This window comes from Parambassis ranga, chromosome 4 (assembly GCF_900634625.1).
Source record: "Parambassis ranga chromosome 4, fParRan2.1, whole genome shotgun sequence".
Taxonomy (NCBI): domain Eukaryota; kingdom Metazoa; phylum Chordata; class Actinopteri; family Ambassidae; genus Parambassis; species Parambassis ranga.
Genome location: NC_041025.1, coordinates 13,311,674 through 13,335,423, shown reverse-complemented (window position 1 = coordinate 13,335,423; position 23,750 = coordinate 13,311,674). Strand labels below are relative to the sequence as shown.

Below are 23,750 nucleotides of genomic sequence, written 5' to 3'. Positions count from 1 at the left end.
AGCATCACAACAACATCAACAGCATCACAACTGCTGATCAAGACTACTTCTTAGCCCTTTTAGGAAACCAGTCTGGCCAAGTTAGCTCTGAGCTGAACAGTTTGTTTTATGTGTGCCAGCATATGGTTTGTTTTGATCCACATGATGGAAGGAAATATTGGGAGGAAAAACAGATAAGGCAGGAATGTAAAGTCAGTGCATTACATGGCAGTTGAAGGTCAAGTGTAGGTCTGCTAAAATGATAGTAGCTCCTCCCACACCTCCACTTTGATTAGTATGGTGTCACACTGACAATCAACCCCACCTCCCTGCTGTCACCCATCCTGCCTCTCATTCACTGGCCCTTTACTGGAATGGATTGTAGTCCTGCTGTGTAAACGAGATAGGCTGCCAGTAATGGCTTATTGTTTGAGGATGCTCAACCATGCGGCGAGAGGAAATGAATGCTCTTTAGATGCAGGCATTTACATATCATGAAAGGGTCTGACTACTTGAGAATATGACAGCAATGCAATCATTAATAAGTGTTCATGGAGAGCTCTTATTGCTTTCATCATGATATGATTTTATATTTGACTTCTTAACATAATAGGTTTAGTTTTGATCATTTATAGCAGAATTTCTTTAAATTTAAAGTAATTTAAAGTGAACTGACAGTTTGCTCCAGTCAGGCATTTTGTCTAAAGAAACTATCTGGATCTGCGCCTATTTGGGCTGATACTGTTATCGGTAAAAACTGAGCCAAGAAGCTTTTTGGACTTCCAGTGTTTAAACAGATCCAAGTGATTAAGCAAGCATTAAAAAAAAACTATTAGAAATACAAGGCAGAGCTACACTTCAGACTGCCAGCTTAAGCTTTACAATCTCATATTATATAACTTTTTAATTCTACCTTATGTTTCTTTTATTACTCAGTACACACAGACATTAGAGAAGGCACCTGTCATTTTAATATGGCTCTTCGTTATATAAAACAGTAAGACTGAATAGAAAATCACAGTTGTTATGAATATAGAAGATATTTTTTGTGACTATTTATACATTGCTGCAAATGTGTTTATCTCTGCTGTTAAGTAGGGTACTTATACATGGATGTCTTTGGAGATTGACTTGCTTTTAAGGCCAGCCTCAAGTGACCACTTGTGTTTTAATGTAAGTTCCTTATAGTGAAACATCTGTCAGAGAGGGACACCACTGCTGTCAACTTTGTAACTCTGAGGGGTTAAAATTAAGTTTTTAAAAAGAAACCAGAGCCTCAAACATTATGCAAACTTAATGTAAAGGCACATCTAGGGGGGAACCATTAAGCAGTCATCGTGCACTTAGCAAATCATTTGTGGCTGCTGATGTTTTAAAAGCATTTACGGTAAAAGTTCAGCGAGTCCTGAAAATGCTAGTTGTTTAGCTGAGTGGAAGTGAAGTGGAAATTTTCAGGACCTTGACAGTGAAGAGCTGCTTGTCAGTTCTATTTTTTTCCATGGACACAATATTGTGAATGAATTTGCAGGCCACACTGTATCTGCAAGGCGTGCACAGTCATTTCATTTTAAAAAAAGGGTGCAGTCAACCGTCTAATGGCTCCATTGTGATCATCACATTGTAATAGTACAAATCTATCAAAACGATGTATGACCCAAAGAGAGGAGCGTGCCTTAAATGGGAGCTGCCAACTGTTATAGATGGTTCTCTATTGTGAGAATGTTTTACAATAGCTCTTTCAATATGTCTCTATGTTTGAGTGTGTGTGAGAGTGGGTTGGTGTGCAGATTAGCGCTGGCCCACCTGAGTGTGCGCATGTGATAAAGAGAAAGACAGAAAGACAGCGCAACACCCACAGGCAGCTCATTACCCGTCCACCACCATCACGAGAAATCCGTCGGATGATAAATGCTTTCACTGAAGGCTGGAAGTCATCAAAGTAAGAAAGACACAGAGCGATACACGGCCTCTGTCTCTGTATTTCAGGAAAATTTCATAAAAATGTAGAGGCAACATATTGGCGTCTCTCTCACTTTTAAGATTAAATGTTTCAAGGGTCTTAACTTAAAATCAGCAGTAATCCCTTTAAAATCCGTAACAGTAAATCAAACTCTGATCAGGGGGCAGTGTGGCTGGATGCCATTTGTCACAAGAAAAGGAGGCATCAAAAAACGGTGCCAGTGTTCCGTCTTCTATCTTTGGCAGAGCTCAGAGCAGGCTGGATTTTCCTGCAGTCCCTTTATCGGAAGAAGACTGATGTCCTGATACGACTGTGAGCACTAAGCCAAACATTACAAAAACAGACATTTTCAGGAAACCATGGCCATTCGTGCAGAGCAGCTGTGCAAGGTGAGATACTAACAGCAGCTCGTGAGCCAGTTATTTCCAATTCTCTGTAGTCTTTCTCATTGGTTTAATTTGCTGTTGGCCTTATTGTTTATTGTCTTTTTCCTCCTTTATTTTTTTGTGGATCGTTCCAAGCACCCGCTGGTCACGTCAGAAAGCCAAGAGGGCTCTTGTTTCATTCAGGAAACAATGAATCAATGCAAGGCAGCCCATTAGCCTCACATGTCATTAGGCTAATCTGTTATAATCTCACCCTCTGGCAAATGTGCATAGTCCCACTGCAACAGATGTCCTTCAATGCCAGATTATTTTATTTGTACCACACAAGCTCTTGATAAATCATCCCATTGACAGTCATTGAGCTGCTTCATAGCCTCACATAAAGGCGTTATAACATCAAGCCCTGCCGCTTTGGTTGCTAATGCAGAGGAGAAATATGACAGAAGAAGAATTGCTTCCAGTCTCTTGTTTCATCTGTAATTATTAGGGGTCTAGCATGAATGATAGAATGAGAAGCTTGCATTCTGAGCAGGGACAAACGCCCGCCAAGGACGCATCGGAGGGATTCCTTCACACAGTTCAGCTGGCTTTGTGCCAAATCATCGATTGAAAAAAACCCCTCATATTTCACACTAGCTTTCAGGCATGTTTCTATTTTTAAATCCCAACAAAAGCAGCTTTTTTTAAAGTTTTGATGTTTTGACAATTTGAATAATAACAGTCTGTAAACATCACATGACCAACCAATCAGTGGTAAAGTGCATGCCTTCATCAGTGCAATGGCGCAATTCAGTATGATAATTTACCCATGTGGGGTCACTCGGCACCTTGAGTGGTTATTTGTGATGAGAGGCGGCTACTGCACTGTAAAAATAAAAAGGCTGAGAAAACTCAAATTTTCAAGGCAACATGCTGCGATAGATTTTTGAGTTTTGTCAACAATTTTTTAAGTTGTCAACTTAACTAAAATTTTCTAGTTACAATATGAGTTCTGCCAACTTGGAGTTCTTAGTTTATCTAAAAAGGATATTTGGGTTGGAGCAACAATTACTTTCTTATTTAAATACCTTGTATTTTCACATTTAACACAGATAAATAATATTGTGGTATAAACAAACAATTCTTCCTTCAACATGACAAAACTCTGCTTTTATAACAACTAAAATATTTTTGTGAGACCAACAATGATATTCTTGGAGCATTAACATGACACGTTTTCACATATATATGTTATTGTGTCAATAATATGCTGTAAAATATGACAACAGCACAGCTTAAACTTTGCCTATACTTTTATTGGCAAAATGACAAGGCATTCAACATGTGTCTGGCCTTTAAATATGTGCCGTCATACAACTCACCAGGCCTCCGCAACTGTTGTTCACTCTTAACTAAAAGTTGTTAAAGTCATTGCCACATAAAAGAGTCTGGGGGGAAAAAACTAAAATTACAGCACCACTTCTTTGATCAGAAATACCTATAAAACTTCAGTGGTTAAGATGACTGGCCTGCTTCAGTAAACTGCAAGCACATACAAACTACACAGTGACAATAATATTTGGTTAGGCCACAACAGAATATAACCCTTTGACACATTTTGTGAACTGGCAACAGACACCTCCAACATTTTGCTCTTTCTATTTACAGCAATAGCTTTGTTTTCAGCGACCTTATGCGCTGTGAGCATCGAGAACCAAGTTCAAAAAAGATGAACTGGACTGCCTCAAATGTATAGGACATCTCCTTCGGATAATCAATGTTCATAGTGTACAACAGGCCAAAAAGATATGCAAAGGCAGTGCAGATGTCCGGCAAGTCTTGTAGGATGATGGCCCCTTCCAACACAACAGCCACATCAACTCCATTCAGTGCATCGTCATCTTCAAAAACAGTGAGGATGGCAACAGTCACATCACGAACCACCTGTTCCTCTGGATGAGTAGTCTGAGGAAACACAGAATGGAAACATGATTTAGAGTTAATGACAACTAGGAGACAGAATAATTCCACAACTACACAATGAGGCTACATTAAGAAACACTTTGGAGTAAACACAACCATTTCACCCCAAATTATGCAACGTTACTCTAGTAGGAACATGTCTTTTTTATGTGAGTAGAGACTTATAGTAGGTAATACATTGTATACAAGGTTATATTAAAATTGGTAACATTTCATTGTTTCTGTTGCTCTTTGGATAAGAGTAAAAAATTGAATTCTGCACTGGCTGAAATGCATTGGCTATGAAATCACACAGTCATGTTTTGACTGTTAAGAATACTTACTGAACATTCCAGGAAAAACTTGGAAGTGTCATCTCGGACAAAGATGGGGAGTCCTCTCAGAGCTGCTGTTTTTCTATGAGCCAGAATGTCTGATGTCTCAACAGAAAAACACAATCAATCCATTAATACAGTGCCATCTTTAATTTAACTAAAATCACTTCAGGTCAGATCATGCTTTAGAACTTAGACATGGGATAAATACATTTCATTCATTCACTGGTAAAATTGTTTAGATTCTGGATTTCTAGATCAAAAATCTAAGAAAATTAGCATAGATAAAGACTAATTTGCAAATGTAAACCTTGTACTTGTACTAAAGGCCTTGTACTTACGCTTTTATGTTAGGTAGTCAATTATTGTATCTAGTAAGCAGTTGTGCTTGCTTTAAAAATAAATGTTTACAAATGATAATTCAATTATTAGTTATTAAATGTCACCAATGAACCCTTTGCATTTGCTGACACACTCTGACATCAAACTCAGGGGTTTGATGGTCTATGTGTGAAAAGTGTTTACTTAATATACCTTAATTTATAAATGCATTAGCTTCAGACGTTTACACTAAATTACCTGTTCATCAAGTGTATCAAGGATATCCTCCATTTTCTGGCCAAAAGCCCCCTTCCTAGCCCGGTACAGTTTCAGTAGGCGAGGCACATAAATGTCGAGGGATGCTCTGAATGACTCTAGGAGGTCTTTGCTTGTGATCCGACGAAATTCTTGAGAAATCTGAAAAGCAGGAAGTGATGTAATTTACAGTTGATAAGTACAAATCAATCATTCTCAATTGCAGTCACTGTAAGCATGTGAGACAAACAATTACACCAATCTCAGTCTTACCTGCTCACACGAAAAAAGTGCAGGCCACCTCTCCTGGACCTCTGATACCATGGGCTGCCCCTCAACGATCTCTTTACGTCTTAGAGAAAATGTCATTTCCATCTTGTGCTGTATAAGTGATGTGTCCCTTCTTTTCTTCTTCATTTCTTCAATTAGGTGAAGTCTTTCCTCTTCAAGAGTCAAATCATTGTGGTGTTGCGGATAATCTGGAACATGATTAACCTCTCCACGTTTGGGCCTTTTCAGGGTGAATGGACTGTTGTCCTCAGCACCACCTTTTTTTTTGCTGTTTACATCCACCTCATTGCAGCCAGCACGACGCAGCTTGGATCTGAAGTTTCCAAGCTTGTACTTGATGCTTGTTTTCCATCCCTCATAGCCTGTGATGCTACCTGGCTCCCTCAGGCATGGATACTTGAGAACCAGTGAAGAAGCAACAGATTCCAGCTCATCTCTCTCGGGGTAGCTTTTGATTTCAAAAATGGCCTGCGCAATTTTGTCCAAAATTTCTATTTTGATTTCTCTGGTTACCTCAAGGCCCTTCTTTGAATTCTCATAAATGTCGTTGCCCTTTCGCAACTTTAGTTCCACATCATATGAGAACTTAGGGATAGGAAAGGGAGAGGGCCACTGTGTGACCTGCCTTAAATTGGTCTGGATGGAATCAGTAAAGCTAGACCCGATATCAGAGTGGACACTGGCTGTATCGAGGGAGGACACTGAACCAATAGACTGGTTAAGAGAAGAAGAATCACTGTCCCAAACAACATGCAGGACTGCACGCTCAGGGGGTAGTTCAGACATTGTTGTCAAATTGCATGGTGCATTTCCAAAGTCTGGATCTTCAAACTGCAATGAAAAATCACCTTGAAGTTCCAGTCTCTCTTTAATAACAGCAACAAGCTGGTCCACAGATTCTGGTACTTCAGAAAGCTGGAGTCGCTGGGCTTCTTTTGGAGAGATAACCACACGAAGTAACAAAGCCTTAAAAATGGAGAGAGAAACTACTGTAACTATAGTCAAAGTATTTGATTATTTGTTGCATCTGCTTATCAGCTTATCATTTAATCTCAAAATATTAGAAGTATCAGCCCAGGGGAGTAATAAAACTGTACTATAAGATGCAGTGCCACAGAAATAAATTCAATGATACGAACAAAGGGATGACGCGTTTTGTCACACTACATACCATTTCTTGAGGTCCTTTACTGAAGAATGAAAGTCCTTGTGGTCACCATCAGCTTTCTGCCAACTGTGTAGGCTGCGAGAGGGTGATAATCCACCAGCAAATCTTGATCCAGGAGTAAGAGTTCAACACAGTGACCTTCAACAAGCTCATATGACCTGAAATGTTCAATATACCAAGAAGAAAGTCTTTTACAGATGAATATCACTTGCTCAGCATTGACAAGAAGGGCCACAATCTTGTGGAATTCTGGGAGACCACTGCACTGCCCAGCAGATACAATCATGCCTTCAGCATACCGAGTTCCATGCAGGTGAACTGATTTAGACAAAGACACACTGTCAAGATGTGGGTACTTCTTCTGAATTTCACACTTAAGTGATATTTCCAGTTCCGAAACCTTGACCTCTTTTACAGATTCAACATACAGCTGTGGCTTGAAAATTTTCTGACTGTCTAAATGCAATGCCATCATTTGCTGATGTTTTGAAGAAAGAGTGAGCAGCACATTTTTCCAATTATGGGTGTCATGGATCACCTTTTTAAAGAAGCTATGCTTAGCTTCGAATCTCATTGTCCATAATTCTACCAAAGGTCCATAACAGCGGATGAGGTGTGGATAGTGGTCAATGAAATGGTGTTTCGGCTTGAATTTGAACTCTGGAAAGGTGCTGCAGAGCAACTTCCGATGGTCACGTAGTTTAGAGGACAAGTAAAACAGTGCTTCCTCCGAGAGCCTGTGGGACACTGCGATGTCAACAATTTCCTTAAGGTCCATTAAAATCTCCCATGCAGGCTCCTGTTCTGGTATCTTTGTCCCAATTATGAAAGGAAGCAGGCGCAAAAGTGTCCAGTTTTCATGAGCATTACCACCAATTGTTCCTTTTTCAAAGCTTGCTTTTGGGATCTTTTGTGGTTTGTTTACTTTGTCTGAATACTTGTAAGGAAATGCTTTTATGCAGTCATTCAGTACGTCAAATGTAATGTAACCTTTGGAGATAAGATGTTTCAAACAAAGGGATAGTTCTACAGGCACAACTCCTTCAAAGAGGTCATGCAGAGCATCTGGAGGAAATCCAGTGATTGGATGAAAGAAAAGTAATTTTTTCCTCAGCACACAGTCATCTTTTACCCCACAAATACTTTGAAGTTTCTCATTCTGCATAAGTTCTTCCACAAAAGTGTTGTGGTGATCAATATCCCTCAATGGAAAATCACTTAAGTCAACAGCTGTAATTTCGTCCCGGCTTATCAAACAAAACCGACAGAACTTCTCAACAATGAAACTTTCCTGAAAGCCTGCAAGGCTGTGTGCTGCAAGGTTATCTGCACACACACAAAAGACAGTGCCCTTGACATACTGATCCACAAAATTAACAAAAATTCCTTGTTCCTCTAGACACCTTATATCTTTAATCAGTGGTTCAAGAAACCTTTCATAACCATAGTGTTTAACATCCTCACTTTTACCCAAGACAGCAAGTTGAATTGAAGTGAGACTTGATCTGAGCTTGGCTGGCAAATTCAGAAGAACCCAATATACTGCAGTTATCTTGTGAATTTTTCTAGAGGTGCCCAGCGGGTTACAAACCTCAAACTCATCAATATACAACGCCAAACTGAGAGAAAGGTCTTGCTGTCCCAATAGCTTATTTTCTTTATAATACTTTCCGTCTCGATGAGACTGAAAATGTCCAGACAATGTTTGCTGATCAAAGACAACTTGGTTCACAAAATCAGCACACCTTAACAAAGACTCAAGCACCTTAGTAATTGATACATAAACATAAGCTTCTTTATGTGTTGTGATATAGAGATATTCAGTGGGTTCTATAATATGAAAGTATTTCTTGAAATATAAGTCTCTTCTGTGATCTGTTGACAAGGAACCTTTAGGTGATGTTGTTGAAACAAGAGGGTTACTCTGAACTATAGCTCTATGAATTTCTTCTAAAACAGATTCACTTGTCTCAATGTTATGCTTTGCAAGGATATCTTTGACACTGTTGAGGGTCTGAATGCTAGAAAAACACAGCAGGTTATGCAGCTCTTCTACAATCTTTTGTGTTGAATCTCTAGAGACGTGCAACACTGTTTGCATAGACAGAAAGAGACAGGCCAATTTGTGCTGGAGTGTCTCAGAATCTACAACTTCTGCAATCTCTTCAAAGTCATCTGGTCTCAAACTACTGAGATGAGATGATGAGGTCCCTGCATTGTCATCAGATAATGGTTCTTCAATATCAGCTCTTGCTCTAGTTCGAATATCTTTAAGTGTACAATTTTTATGGTTTCGACTTCGGTGAGAACTAAAGGATGAGCGTTTATTTGTTTCAAATGTACACTTTAGAAAGGGACATTTTAGAGTTTCACGATTGTTCAAATGATGTCCAAGATGGTTAAAAAAAGTTTTAGTACTGCAAACCTCTTTATAATCACACAATTCACACTGAAAGCTTGAATTCTCATCAGTTTTCACAGATGTGTGAAATCTAGAGAGGTGCGACCTTAAGGCACCAGGTGTTTTGAAGACGCAAACACAGTCTATATGAACACAAGGCCACTGCGCACCTTTTCCATGGTGAAGACGGCAATGTTTCAAAAGAGTGTCTTGACTGGAGCTTGTGAACTTACAAAACTTGCACTGCATACAATCAACTCCTGAAACACAAGAGACATATAACACAATCAGTTTCGTTGCAGACCTTTTCATTTGCAAAACAACAATTTTGCCAGTATGATATATCTTGAAGCATTAACAAAACCATACATGCTTTTTTTTTTGCCTCGTCTGTTTTTTTAATGTATAAGGTTTTCTATCAGACTAAATAACATTATGAATAAAAAGCATAACATACATCCTACTTTCAGTTCAAACATTAGCGTGATGCGTGAACTCATGTATCTGCACTGACTGTTTTCCGAGCTTCTTTTGCCGTCATAATTTCTGAGCAATAACAATAATAATTTCTGAACAGCCAGCCGGCAACGACAGAGACTGTGACAGTGATGAGAGGGAAGCTGGCAGGTTTTAACTCGCGCAGTTGTTTCCTGTTTGTTGTACATTGTTGTAATAAGAGTAAAGTCAGCTACTGGTGGATGAAATAGGAATCACTGTGGTGCATCTGATTAAAATGCGGGACAACATATATCCGAAGACGGTCTTTATTTATTAATAAAGTGTGAACATAAAGTTCGAATCACAACAGGTATTCAGCAGCAGCCACTGTTCTGCCCATAGAAACACACACGCCGTTTCTCTGTCACTGCCACCGTCGACGGAGAGAGGCTGCACCGGTTCTCCTCACTGATATCCAGCCGGTTTTTACTGAATCACTACTGATAGAGATGTGAGCGGATGCGGAAAGGTTTCCTGGGTTTTCACTTCTACAGCGCAACGTAACTCTCTGTCTTAAAGCTCAGACGCAAGGGTCTGATCGCACATCACTGGAGCGCCACAGGCGAGCATGAAAATTGTACATACACATTTCAAATTGTTATGCAGAATAACGTGGGAGTAACAAACCAATCAGCTGCATCTGTATTATATAAAAAGTAATTTCTTCATAATAAATAAGTTAGACTTAACTCACTGTTTTTCTCCCGTTCCCTTTTTATTTACGTACTGGTATGTTTTAGCTAACATGCGCCTTATAGTACAGTGTGCCTTATGTATGTGTCAAATACAGAAATAGACCCCATAATTGAGACTGCGCCTTATAATGCCATGCCGCGAAAATACGTAATTCTTGCTGTAACTGACCGAAAAAGAACGCGTATTTTGGCACACATTTGTGCCACTCTTCCCTTAAATGTTTCTCTCTGTCCACATTAAAGACACACAACCTCCCACAAACCACCCCACCCCCATAGTCACGAACTATGGCCTCCTTAAACTAATCAACGCATTCATTAATCTGAAATACTAAGCTAGGATGGACAACATCGTGAAACATTCTTTCATTGTTAAGGTAGTCACAAAAACATACACTTACGTTTTATGCAGAAAAATGCAGAAAAACTGTTCAAAGGCAGGCAATCCAGTCACTGCTGAAGACAAAATGGCTGAACAGGGCTTCTTTCCCCGCTCAGACTGAAAGGCTGGGTGTAATGCGCATGCGCAGATGACGTATGTGAAGTGAGAGAGTTGCATTAGCAAGGTGCTCAAATGCCAACTCTCATGTCTTTGTTGAGCTGACGAGAAAATATGAGTGTAGAGGCAGTTAGAGACAGACATGTTGAGACAACATGTTTTTCATCGTCGCATACAGCAAAGGTTCACTTTTGAGTCACATCAATTTTTAAATTGTATTAAGATCAACAACCGCTAGTTATCGTTTTTACAGTGTGCTTTCTGTGTGTAAATGTCAGGTCTCTGGTGCAAATCACCCCCCTGAGGAGTTCATCATCAAAAGACAATTTCTTTACTGGTCATTTAGAACAGACAGCTGGTTGTGTGTGTGTGTAGCCAGGGTGTGGCAGGGTGCTCTTCACACAAGATTAGATGTGGACAGCGGTGCTGATTACACAAGGGGCTGTGAGGCACACGTAATCACGTCATACAGCTTTTTTCACTATCTCTCAGCCAGACTGGAGAGTTTCTATCTTCACTGCTGTCTGGCTGGCTCCTGGAAAAAGTTTGTGCTGCAAATGAATGCAGAGGGGAACAAACTGTAATAATGAACATGCTGCAAAGAGGCAATCATCTCATTTCTGATAGCTGCAACATATTTTTCTTCTAACAGTCTCAGTTTGTTGTTAAAGCTGTTGGCCTTGAAAGAGGCTGCCACCAGTGCATTGAAAATAGCAAGCACGATCCCACCCTTCAAAGCCTGAACGCTTCCTCTGCCGTACATAAAAGACTGATTTACATTTAAGGCCATGAAGCTGTATAATTAGCAGATGGAGCTGAAACTTGCTAGTAGTCCTGCTCTTGTAATGTGGCTTAAGTTTTATAACTGAAATACAGTAATTTTTTTGCCGACCTAACCAAGAAGTTTGATGTTTAAATAAAACCAAACAGCAACTGAAAGTAAAAGTTGTCATTTTAAAGTTGTCAAAACAAAGTCTTCATGATTGTTTCTCATTTTAAAAAGTTAAGGTGTAATGTCTTGACCTGCTGTTGTTTTGTTTCAGTTCTTCCTGTCACATCCCAACAACCCCTCTTCCTCTCACTGTGTCTCTCTGTACCATTGTTAAGGCTTTGACTGACCTTTTCTGTGGCAGCCTGTCTAACTACCCTGGAGTATATGATAGCTGGAGGACAGGCTTTAATTGACGTGGTAGCATTCTTGAGGTTGGGCAAGGTGAGAGAAAGGCGTAGGTAAAGAAATGTTGAAAGTAGAAAGGTTACCAGCTTCTGCTCTGGGTTTAAAATGCCTCATCAGTTTAAATGACAACGATGTGAAAGAAGCATTAAAGCATTTCTCAGGAGCTGCAGCACTACAGCATGATGTGGTCATTGCTTTTACTTTATAATGAAGTTGCAGATTAGAGAGAGAATAGAGGGCTTGTGGTGAAACAAGACCAAATAGTTGTGAATAGTTGTGCAGTTGATTTAAGATAGTCGTGTTGATTTGCTGAGTTCTGCTGCCTGACTGACCACAGATGAAATCAAGACATTTTTGTGACTCTTTCGCTTTTCGATTTTTCTGCAGTTTGACTGGCAGCAAAACAGTGTTGCCAAGCTGGAGAAAAATATTCCACTGACTACTGGTATGCTTTAAGCACCACAGACATTCAACTCTTATCTCAAGAGCTTCCTTTTCTGTGAGCTGGAACAAGATAAATCATTTTAAGTGAGGTCTCAACTCCAGATGAACTGCATCGAAGGAATCCTGCTTTGCTTTTCTAACTTGTATCTAAATAATACATTTAATAGTTTTTTTTCTAATAACCCAGTTCTATAGCATGTTAATGTCTACAGAGATGAATCACAGTGGGGATTTCAGCAGAGCAGAAATAGTAGTGTGTAAATAGAAGTGGATGGTGATTCATTATCTGTACTGAAAGTTTATTTCCATTCAGCGATCCGTCCTTCCCCTGGTGTATTGGTGGATTATTTTCCTTTTCTAACATGGCTAAGCTACATCACTTTCTTATACTGCAGAATGTCAATGAGATCTGTGTAATATGTACAAGGCTGTGTAAATCTGGCTTCATATATATATATATATATATATATATATATATATATATATATATATATATATATATATATATATATATATATATATATATATATAAATTTTTTTCACTTATAACTACACACTTAACCAAAGCAAACATTTGCAATAATTGTCTCTGTGTTAAATACACATCTTTATATAAGAATATACTGCTTAGTATATGGTTTAAACTGAAAACTGCCTCGTCATTAAAATATTTTCATTACTCATCTGGAAAGCAGGCTATTATTCATAATTTATTCAATCAGATGTGATTTGGGTCAGCTTGGTAACTGGGCCTGTTTTATAACATTCTTAAGTTTTGGGCTCTCGAGAAATAAAAAACGATTTTAAAGGTTTGTTCGACTAGTTATATGTTGTAATATGCCTGGCCAAAAAACCTTTGCAGGTCCTTCGAGGTCTGCCTTTTTAGTTTCTAAATATCTGGGAGATGTTGAAAATGATTTTTTTAAGTGACCAGGATGCTCACTCAGCCATGAAGCATGTTCAGATGCCATCAGAATAATGGAATAAAGCTGCATGTCTGTAAAGGACTTGACTGTTGTCATCAGGCTGACGTGACTGCAGACATTAACTGCATGAAAGTAGGTTTCATGTTGGCTCCGCAGAAGGATCCTCAGAAGGAAATCTGCCATAGTTTTAGCTGTGGAATCATTGATTTTGTTGATGAGAGTGAAACCAGAAGGCTTAGAATGACCTGATCAGTTATTTCACATGACATTAATGAGCAAACACTATATAGTAAGGGATACTATCTGCAGCTTCTCTATTTATTGTTTTACTTGTGAGTTACCATTTAATATGGTATGAACCAGAATAGCACAAATTATTATGAATTTTCAACACTTACGAGAAGTAGCACCAAACAAAAGTAGGTTTTAGGGTCCTTGAAAATAACTCTGTTGTTGTCTTTCATATTCCAGGATAAATCATGTAACTTTCTCTAAAATATAAAAAATATAATCATGGATTGGTTTTGCCTCTTTCAGCTCTTGCTCAAAGGAGATTTTGTTATTCACAAGATAGATTTTAAAGCACTGGGATGTTAATATGATGTCTGTCTGAATGGCATATTGTGGCATCTATTAGTCCAGAATTTTTGCAGTGGAAAACATGTTGCTCTCTTTTCACTGCTTCCATATAAAACATTGGTTAACATTGGCATTTTGAGACATCTTGTCTTTACCAGTCTAAAAAAGGTCTCTGAGAGCATAAGGTCAATTGTTATGACAGCCGTAGAAACTGCGTTACCTGGGTGTTACTGTACATTGCACCTCTGAACTGACATGTTCAGCACACTGTCACATTAGAAAAAGAGTTACATGAATCGTACAACCGTCAGATGACTTTGACTGGTGTGTGAGTGTGTGTGTGATGGTTCAACAAAACCATCAGATACAAAGCAGCAAAAAGTAAAACAAAGTCCGGTGTGTTCATTACTTGAACCAGACATTTTCATCACCAACAAGCCACACAGGTGATTTGCAGATTCACAGAAACACCTGCACTCACATTGCCTTTGTCAGTGATGGATTACGCTGAGAGACGAATGAATTGCAAAATACAATGGAACAATGTTCATCGTGCCACAAGAGATGAGGAGTGCGGAAATGAATAGATGTGCTTTAACAAGGCACTCAGTGAGATGTTCTTTTGTTTTGTTTCATGTTGTAGTTGTGCTGTTTGTTTTTCACTTGTTTCAAAATAACAAAAATGCCTCTTCGTAATGAAATCACTTCCACTTAACTCACCCACTACAGTGAAGTAAACTTTGCCTCACCCTCTTTTTTTATCACTTCCTCTGTCTTCATAGTCTGGGAAATAATTTCATTACTCAATAATATAACATAATGCAGTCCATCAGGTATGACACATGGTTATGTTTATGCTAACAAAACATGGATATATTACTGGACATACATCACTATGTACAACATTAATCATATAATGGAACATAACATTGTATAGCCTGACCTCATCCGACGTCAGGAGGCAGGTTAGGGATGGCGAAGGTACATGGACTCAGGAATCTGAGGTTTGAGTCGCCCTGACACTACGACCTGTTTTGTTTTCAGTCGCTGTTAAGTTTGCTCCTATCGTGCAGTTGCTATTTTTCGGCTTCCATCTTGGAGAGTCCCCACCCACATAAGCATGTAGAAATGCGGCTGGAGAAATATGCACACGTTATGTTTTCCTGATGTTTGTGTACTGTGTGAGACTTAAATTTTTCCTAATTTGATAGATGTACTATATCATCATACTCTCAGCTGCCAAGTCACATTGTTCATTCCCTGCATGTATGGAGAGAAGTCGGGGGAGCAGGGCCTTTCGACCTCTTCTTTGGCACACTGCAGTTCCTGTCATGTGGAGAAATATGAATCTCACATCCATGCCTTGCCTCATTATCTACACTTGTGTGAACATGCCATGAAAGCTCAAGGGCGCACAGATGCACACATGCACAATATTGCAGGTACTGCATGTGTATTTTTAATAACATGGATGGAAAATACTGCAACCTACACATGTTCAAGCAGGAGGTAAGGAGGAGTCAAATTGCAGCCTGTGGGACTGCTCCAGGTGAGGAGTCGGTCCTGCTCAGCTAAAAAGCCTTCCTGCCTTCAGACCTCTCAGCTGGTGTACACTTGGACACACACACATCCCATCTGTACAACAGCTCCTCTCTATGCTCCACTCTGCAGCCCAGCCCTCAACTTCTGCCAGGGAGCTCACTGCACCTATCATAGGTATTTTATAGAAATACATGGTAATTTCACCAAATTACCCTAACCTGTAGGCAGGTGAAACATGCTTTGAGTGGATTTTAAAAGCTCTCAGTCAACAACTGAGGAAATGGTTCTAATTCTATCTGACTTCCAATTTTCCCTTTACTTAGGGGAACAACTGCTGTAAATCCACCCAGCATAAAGCACTAAACAAATTCCATATTCTCAGTTTTCTCTACAAAGAGAGTAAAACTGCCACATTTTTCTGATGCAGTATCATTATCCTTCACACTTCATTCTTCATTCATGTGCAAATAACATTAAAGGTTCCCCTTTCCACTATACAGCCTTACACAAGAGAGCTTTAAAATGCTTTGATTATTGGTACATGTGGCAAAAAGCTCTTGAAGATTAATTTAAAGGGAATTAGAGCAGCCTCCGTTTATGTTTCATTATTTTGACTTCCCACTAACAGCTTGTTTTTCCCTGCTGTAAACTGCTGGGTTGCGCTCTGTTGTAAGTGCAGGGCCGTGACAGAGTGTTGAAATTGTCATTAGTGGTGATCATGCGAGAGATATAATTGGTATTTGTGGGTACATGCTAATTGCTGTAATAACATGCAGACCTTGTGTTTTTTTTTTCTTTTCTTTTTTTTGTGGAGCGTTCTACTGCAATTATCTGACAAGATCAGTGGCTCAAATAGGAAGAGCTATTGTGTAAGGGCTGAGGGTGAAGACAGAGATGCTGCCGCTCGTTTAGATGTAGAGGAAGGATGCTGGAAGGCGGTGAATCAAAAAGATGAGTATCTCTTGCTCAAGGCGCAAAAATGGCTTCTCACATTAGAGCAACCATTAGAATGAGCCTCGATGAATACAAGTGCTGTGTTTGTGTTCCCAGCAGCCTCTGGATGGAACTCAGTGCTCACTACAGCCTGTCCTCCCTATCCACCCTCAATTTTTTATAGCACCTTGACAACAAAATAGAACAACCTTGTTTTTTAACTGTGGGAGTTTTAAAAATTTAATGAGAATTCTCTATCGACACCAGAAATAAAAGCAGAACATGATTGGCTTATTGTGATTGTATATTTATAGCTGAAATGATGAGCTGTTTATATGTTGATTATTATAAAAATAATAAGCAGCATTAGCAGAAGGGGTGCCTACCACACAGTGCTACAAAGGGAAGATGCACACATCAAAACATTTCTAAAACCATTCCTGACTGCCAGTCAGAGTTCACACACACATGGGGGCGTAAAGTCACAACCATATATGTAACTGTATATAACTATGGACAATGTGGTTTCTAAAGAACGGATTGGAGTCCACCCGGGAAGCTCTGGCTGTGTGGAGCAGGGGTAGATAAAGAAGAAACTGGAAGCTTAAGTTTTTTTAAGTCACAAAAGGTAACTTATCTATAGAGATGTTTTTTGTACTAGCCTGTTAAGATGTTCATTAATGCTTTAAAAGCCAGTCCCTTCCAGTTTTTGACACTTCTGCATAACTTTAGTTGAGCTAGATTTATGTTACAAGCTGTATTTCTGGATTTACAGCATACATACTTAGAACTCTAAAAACAGCAGATGAAGAGACATTTCATAACAGTTATGGCTGTTTGCAACCATCTATTTCTACTTTTGTAGGTTTTATTGCAAATTAAATCTTATTTTGTGATTAATCTTTTAGGCCTTGATTTATAATAGGCTGATTAATGTGACCATACTGACAGAATTATTATTTATTATATCAAGCCTGGTGATGGTAGAATAAAACAATTAAGAACATGTTTTTTTACAGTATTTTGTAAATCATCAGATTAGGGGTGTAGTATCATTGTACTGGACAGTTACTTGGAAGTAAAAATCCTTCTCACATCTGGCACAGTGAAGTGCATATTTGTTTATCAACAGCTCTCATCCATGATGACTCATATCTCCCTGGAGGACCAAACACATGCTCTCTCTGCACTCCAGCCCTGAGACGCCTGGTTTCTGGAGCAAATTAATTCCCAGTTGGAGAATGACTATTATGAATGGGTTGGGCAGGAGAGATGGATGGGCTTCCCATTCTTCTGCGCACCCCCTCTGCTCCCGGTGACAAGATGCTGGGGCTTGTCCTACTTTTCTGAGAGGGAAAAAAATGTGGCTTTGTACAGTAGCTCAGGGGACTCTCGGCATGGGGCTGGGAGGGCTGCCGTGTTAACAGACTTGGAGCACAAAGACACCCAGAGGAAATCTACCAACAGAGACGATGATGTAGAGCTGTGAACCTGTGAATTTGGGTGCTTCACATTGATTGTATCCCTTCTCAGATACAGGTGTTTTGCTTTGAGAGAGCTTGCTATGTTGTGTTGACATTTGAGTTGTGTGTCACCTGCTCAGGCAGAGAAAGTCCCCTGACATTCAGCCTGAATGTTGTGCTGCCACTCCCTTTGTCAAGTTTGTCTATTTGAGTGTAAAAAGACTAGCATACTTTACTGTTATTGATTATTGAAAACCTATCACTGTTTGGAGTATAGCAGCAAAGAGCTGCACATGTGAGAAATGTTCCTACATCACTTTGTCCTTTGAAGCAAAACAAACAAACACCCTCATTATGGGAAGGTGAGAGTGACATTTTTCTCCTTCATGCACTGGTGTTTTTATTTATTTATTTGGTGCTGACTCGAGATTCAAGACATTGTTTGGACTGGAGGTAAATCTGATTTGTTTCTCAAATCAGATCAGTGGGACAGAGTGTCCGTACTGTTATTTGCAAGTGATCAGATTGTATTTGTGTGTCCAGACATCACCAGTATTTGCACTGGTTGCTGAGGTAACATGGCTACACACCGGTGATGCTGGCTTTTTAAGTGTAAAGCGTCTCTGCATGCCAAACTTTTACCATTGTTGTTACATTGGGAGACACTTTTTGCATCTCATTTCCAAAAGTAAGTATTTTATATTTTCTACATTCCAAAATGGATTCAAACTTACATCGCAACAGCCAATTTCACAAACTAATCAGTGAATAGTTTGATAATAATACCAGTCCTTGGACAAAAAAAAATCATTGTCAAACATTAAGATATAAACCTTATGATGTAAAAAGATAAAGTAAATATTTCTGACAGTTTTGTAAGGAGAATAGCGGATGTTCAGGAAGTCCTAATCTAGTAATTTCAATCCCATCACAGCTCTACATGCCTTTGTTAAACCAGGATATTAACCAGGGATTAGATACGCAAATGGTGAACAGTAAATTATGCCAAATTTCACACACGTGGCACACATATATTCTGTGACAGGTATTCTCATACCTGTCACATTGGGGTGGGTCTATATGAAACTTCATCTGACATTTTAAAACAGCTAACTGTGTTTGTAACAATAAATGATGTGAATTCACACACATCCAAATAGGAGGCTGCCAGTAGATGGCCTTCAAACATCTGAGGGGGGGAAAGCAGGATTGTTGGCATGTTTTAATACTGTCAAACCTTGACTGTATTCAGCTGTGGGACAATGTATAGCGTATATCCAACCAGTCATGATTGCTTGCATCATCCCAGTTAGACATAAAGTGATGACAATATGACTCTCAGCATGGGGCAGATTGGTCAGCAGAGGAGCAGATTTTTAAATTTACATATTAAAAATACATGTTGTTTTTCCTTCTTCTTACCCCTTCCCTGCCAACCTCTCATATCTCTATGTGTCCTGCAAATGCACATGTAGCCTGAATATTCATGTTTTTTCATCATTATTTATTTTGTAGAAAGAATTGTATTGTACACACATGACACATGACAGTGAATACCAAAATGACCGAGTTTTCATGCTATGTTGGCAAGAAGAACAGCCATTTTTCTTCTCAATCAGCTTATACGACAACAGCTGCTGATGAATGCTTGAATCCATCTTAGTCACCCTCTAGTCGGCTTTATGAGCTCCACAAGCTGCTCAGGGCCTCTATAGAGCCTTAACTACTCATCCAGGAAAGGGGAGAGATTCCCATTATGTCCCACCCTTCAATTCAGCAGTGACTGGAGGCTGGATTTTAGCCACCTAACACTAAAACATCAACTTCAGACCAAAGTTCAGAACAGCTGGCATCCTCTGTCTCATGTCCTGGCAGTATTTGAGTTCAAATTTGCAGACATTTTAAATAAACCGTTTCCCCCTTTTTTCCCTACAAATAACATCAGAATCCCAGTGATGCAGGAATCTCTTAAGACATATGCTGTGAAGGTCAGGGTGTTTGCTGTCAGAGCTGAACTTTAGCTGCCAGAAGATGAGTAAGTCATTTCAAATTCATGCTGCATCGAGACCTTGTTCAAATGGATTTTATCTTTAAATCTTTAAAATATGGCAGGTTGAATGAAGGTGAAGCCATGTGAGGGAAAACAAAAGGGGGAAGAATGTTAAAACTGTCGGCTTCAAGCTTGCGAGCTTAAAACTTGAAGCTGTGCTGTATGAGGCATCTAGTTTCCGGCCCTGCCACACACACATCTTCAAACAAGGAGAAGCAGCTCTGCCTGTGGAGCCTTCGTTCCAGCCGGATACCACCTGATTTTACTCATTATCCTGGCTCCTGAAATAGTTGGGCCTATTAAATCGCTCTTAATCAAGACCACGGTTCATTAAATCAAGGAGCCTTTAAACTAGTGGAAAATGCTGTCGTGCCTGAAGCTGACCGCGGCGGGCTGTGGGAGCCGTCTTGATGACAGTCTCTTAATGGAACAGTGAATAAAGGAGGAGCTTTGGAAGATTAAAGCAGAGGTCGTGGCCGATAATGCGTTTGTGTTAGGTGCAATGCTTTTATAGATGCCTGCTGGTGTTGTGATGCCCTGTCACCCCTGTGTGTCAACTAATTGATTTAATTGATTGGCCTGTTTTTATTGGATCTGTTGCCTAATTAATATTCTAGGAGGATTGATTTTTCTTTGTGTGTCAATTTGAATATTTTAAATGATCAGGACATGTTACTTCACACCTTATTACACTGATTTATCACATTTTAATGTTAGAATTTTGGGACGGCACATCTTGGTTGCATTGATATGATGCAACTCAGCAATTTTTAGGTCACATGAGAGGCTGTAGGGTAGCTGTCTTTAAACAAACAGTTTTCTTCCCAATAAAGTAAACTGAATGAATAAATCAGCAGTCTAATAAAATCATAATGTGGAATGACTGAGATCTTCAGAGGCTTGATCTACTTCTGATCAACGATAACATCCATCCAAGATCTCTCCCTCGGGGGACTCGAGATATGGTAATCAAATTATGTAATCATGTTGTGCTTAACAGAGCAAATATCCAAAGGCCTCGAAGCATAACTTCCATTAAGCAATAACTTTTTATACACATGCACAGTATTTTAATTAGATTAACCACAAACATAAACACCAAAGCTGGAAGACAACGGTCTGTAACACTGTGTGTCAAAGGAGCAAACCTCAATCTACAGCACACACACACACACACACACACACAGTGACTGAAACAATATGTCTTGTATAGCTTACTGAGCAGCTGTGCTGAATCAGCTCGCCTCACAGCATCTTCAGTTGCACCTTTGCAGAAAGAGCAATGAGGCCGACATCCACACCTCTAAATTGCTTTTCTTAAACTGCATCAGTCTTCTCCAACACCTGATACAGCAAGCCAATCCTCCCCATGCTAAACACATGCATTACTTACATGCAGGGGTTACCTTTTATGTTTATGATAGAGAAATAGAAGACAGCAGTCCAGCATTGTATTTCTGTTAGGCAGCACAGAGCCTGATCCTCACCATGAGGACAACATTTGGCATCTATCATGAGACTCTGCTCATGCCAAGGTATCTAATTCATGCAATATTGTATCATTGTGTGCAGCTTCTCAGCACTTATACAAAGGAAAACCCTAATGCTGTTCTATTAGTGCACGAGGTCACAGAGGAATAATAAAAACTGCAACAATCATAAAGTGACAAATCATCTAACTGTGTTAGGGACTCACACTGTGATGATGAAAACCTGATAGCTTAGCAACGGATGCTGCCTCAGTGTTACAGTAAAAACTGTGTACAGTATGAGCTTCATTTGAAATTCAGAGCTAGGGAGACTCACAACTCTCAGCTTTCCTTCAGTGGTTACAGCATAGATGAAGATTTTATTTAATTTTTGTGCTATTTTACAGTGGTTTTAACATAAAGTGCATGCAAAATGTTCTTGGAAGTTTCACTTTGCACAAATAAATTGAAATCATCATATAATGCAGTGTGGACTTATAAATTAAAAGAGAGATATTGTATTTTTCTTTATGTTCGTCCACACCCAGGTCGCATTTCCAGTCTGAAGGCATTTCCTCACAAAATTGTGTAGCTCAGATTTCATGCACACACGCACACTGACAGGCAGGCACACTATCTTCAAGGATAAAGTGTGGTCAAGATGAACGCATCAGTTACGCAAGCAAACATATCTGACTGATAGAGCCTCTGCTTTGCATTCACTGGACATTTGCTGCTAAATGAGCCTCATATAATGGCTGAGAAAGAGCAGTATCGTGCTTCATTGATGAGAGCTAACACTGTAGTGACTTACATGCATATGATGAGAAACACACAGAGTGTCTGATAATTGAGGCATGGGATGGAACATGAAAAACTTTAAGTTAAAAAAGGAATATGTTTAACCTTTAATTCCATGTGTGTGTTTTTTAGGCTTCTCTTTGACCCCAAACAATGTGGTAACTGCTGACCATCTTTTCATGCATTTTCAATGAATACTGCTGCTTGAGGAATATATCATAAAATATTAAATTTTAGACTTTATTGCTCCTGTGTACTGACTCAGGAGTGGCCTTTTATTACATAATCAACTGTCTGGGAGCCTGGAGTATCTCTGTCAACCAGCAGTGAGCAATTAATTTCAATCGAGGCTATCATTAACCACTGAGGAGAGATTATTGTTTTTGGATTATATGGGCAGCTGACAGTGTGTGATTATTATTACTGTACATCAAACATGATTTGGAAGCAGCTGAAGGAGAATATCTAATGATGTAACACAAGATGCTGGTGGCCACTGTATAAAAGTTAACGTCAGCATCACGTGAGCATAAGCCAGCACGTTTAGAAACTACTTATTTGTTGCGGATGTGTATGTATCACCTCCTGTTTACCTTTGTCATCCGCCTGCACGTGCAGCAGGCGCGCTACAGTGGCTCTCTCACTCTCTGTGTCTCCTCAGTGGATGTTGGAAATAATGTAGCTGGATTAGTGTGTGATTTTACAGTAAAGATCCCCGCAGTCTTTACTTGCTTCGTGATTATCTCATATCTCAAATGCCCTCACCATGAACTACGCCTGGTTCACATCAGTTCATTTTGTTCATTGTCATGCGGAATGATCAGGAAGCAGACGGTGGTCTCTTACCTGTAAATGCCCCTGGTACATATTGAGCACACAGTCAGTCGCGGATCCCTCCGTCGGTCGATCTTTGCACTTCTTCCAGACTTGCAGAAGCAGTGTGAGCCGGGCTGAAAGAGTTTTACCGCGCGGGGGGTCCGGAGGAGCAGACAGAGCGGAGCTGTCCTCTCCTCAGGTGCTGAAGCTCACACTTCATCCAGGGTTTCTGTGTGTGCGGTCACACCGAGGTGCGAGAGGAGCGCGACGTCCGACTGCACTTTTTTTCCCCCCACCTTGCAGATTCTTTATTATGTGTTGACGCTGGATTTTAACAAATACCGAAGCCTTGCGGTCCTTGAAAGAAAGAAAGAAAGACAGAAAGAAAAATCTCCGCGATTTAAGTCTTCATCCTGAGCGTCACTCCCTCTCCTCTCCCGCTCCTCTCCTCTCCCGGCTGTGGTTTAAATGTTTTGACGGTTCATTCTCTTCTTATAGTGCGCTCCTCTCTCTTGTTTGCCAACTACTCCCTCTAACCCAGCCCTCTGGTGCCTCCTCCAGTGCTGACGTACTCCACAAGGAGGCACACAAGCACATTTTCCTCCTGACTCAGAACATGTTCAGAGAATCACACTCATCAAGCTTATTTTAAATAGATTTTTCTCTAATAGCACCACTTTGCCTCTTGATTACAATCTGCAGATTCCAAATGTTGAAACTTTAGATTAACCTTACTCATCTCTTTGCATTGTGTAATGTTATTTCCTAATTAAATGCTAAAGCGGCCTCACTCCTACATGTGATGAACACATTAGCTGTTG

General features: G+C 39.8%; 1 protein-coding gene across 3 annotated transcripts in view; it reads right to left on the bottom strand.

Moving 5' to 3' along the window:
• The window catches only part of pex5la (peroxisomal biogenesis factor 5-like a), a 75,640-nt gene extending 52,262 nt beyond the window's left edge, over positions 1-23,378 (bottom strand). For all 3 annotated transcript variants that reach the window (XM_028404515.1, XM_028404516.1, XM_028404517.1), the window contains exon 1: positions 22,960-23,378. In XM_028404515.1, coding sequence (XP_028260316.1) covers positions 22,960-22,980 — 21 coding nt within the window. In that variant the 5' untranslated portion in view covers positions 22,981-23,378. The remainder of the gene's footprint in view (positions 1-22,959) is intronic.
• Between the last annotated feature and the right edge of the window lie 372 nt (positions 23,379-23,750).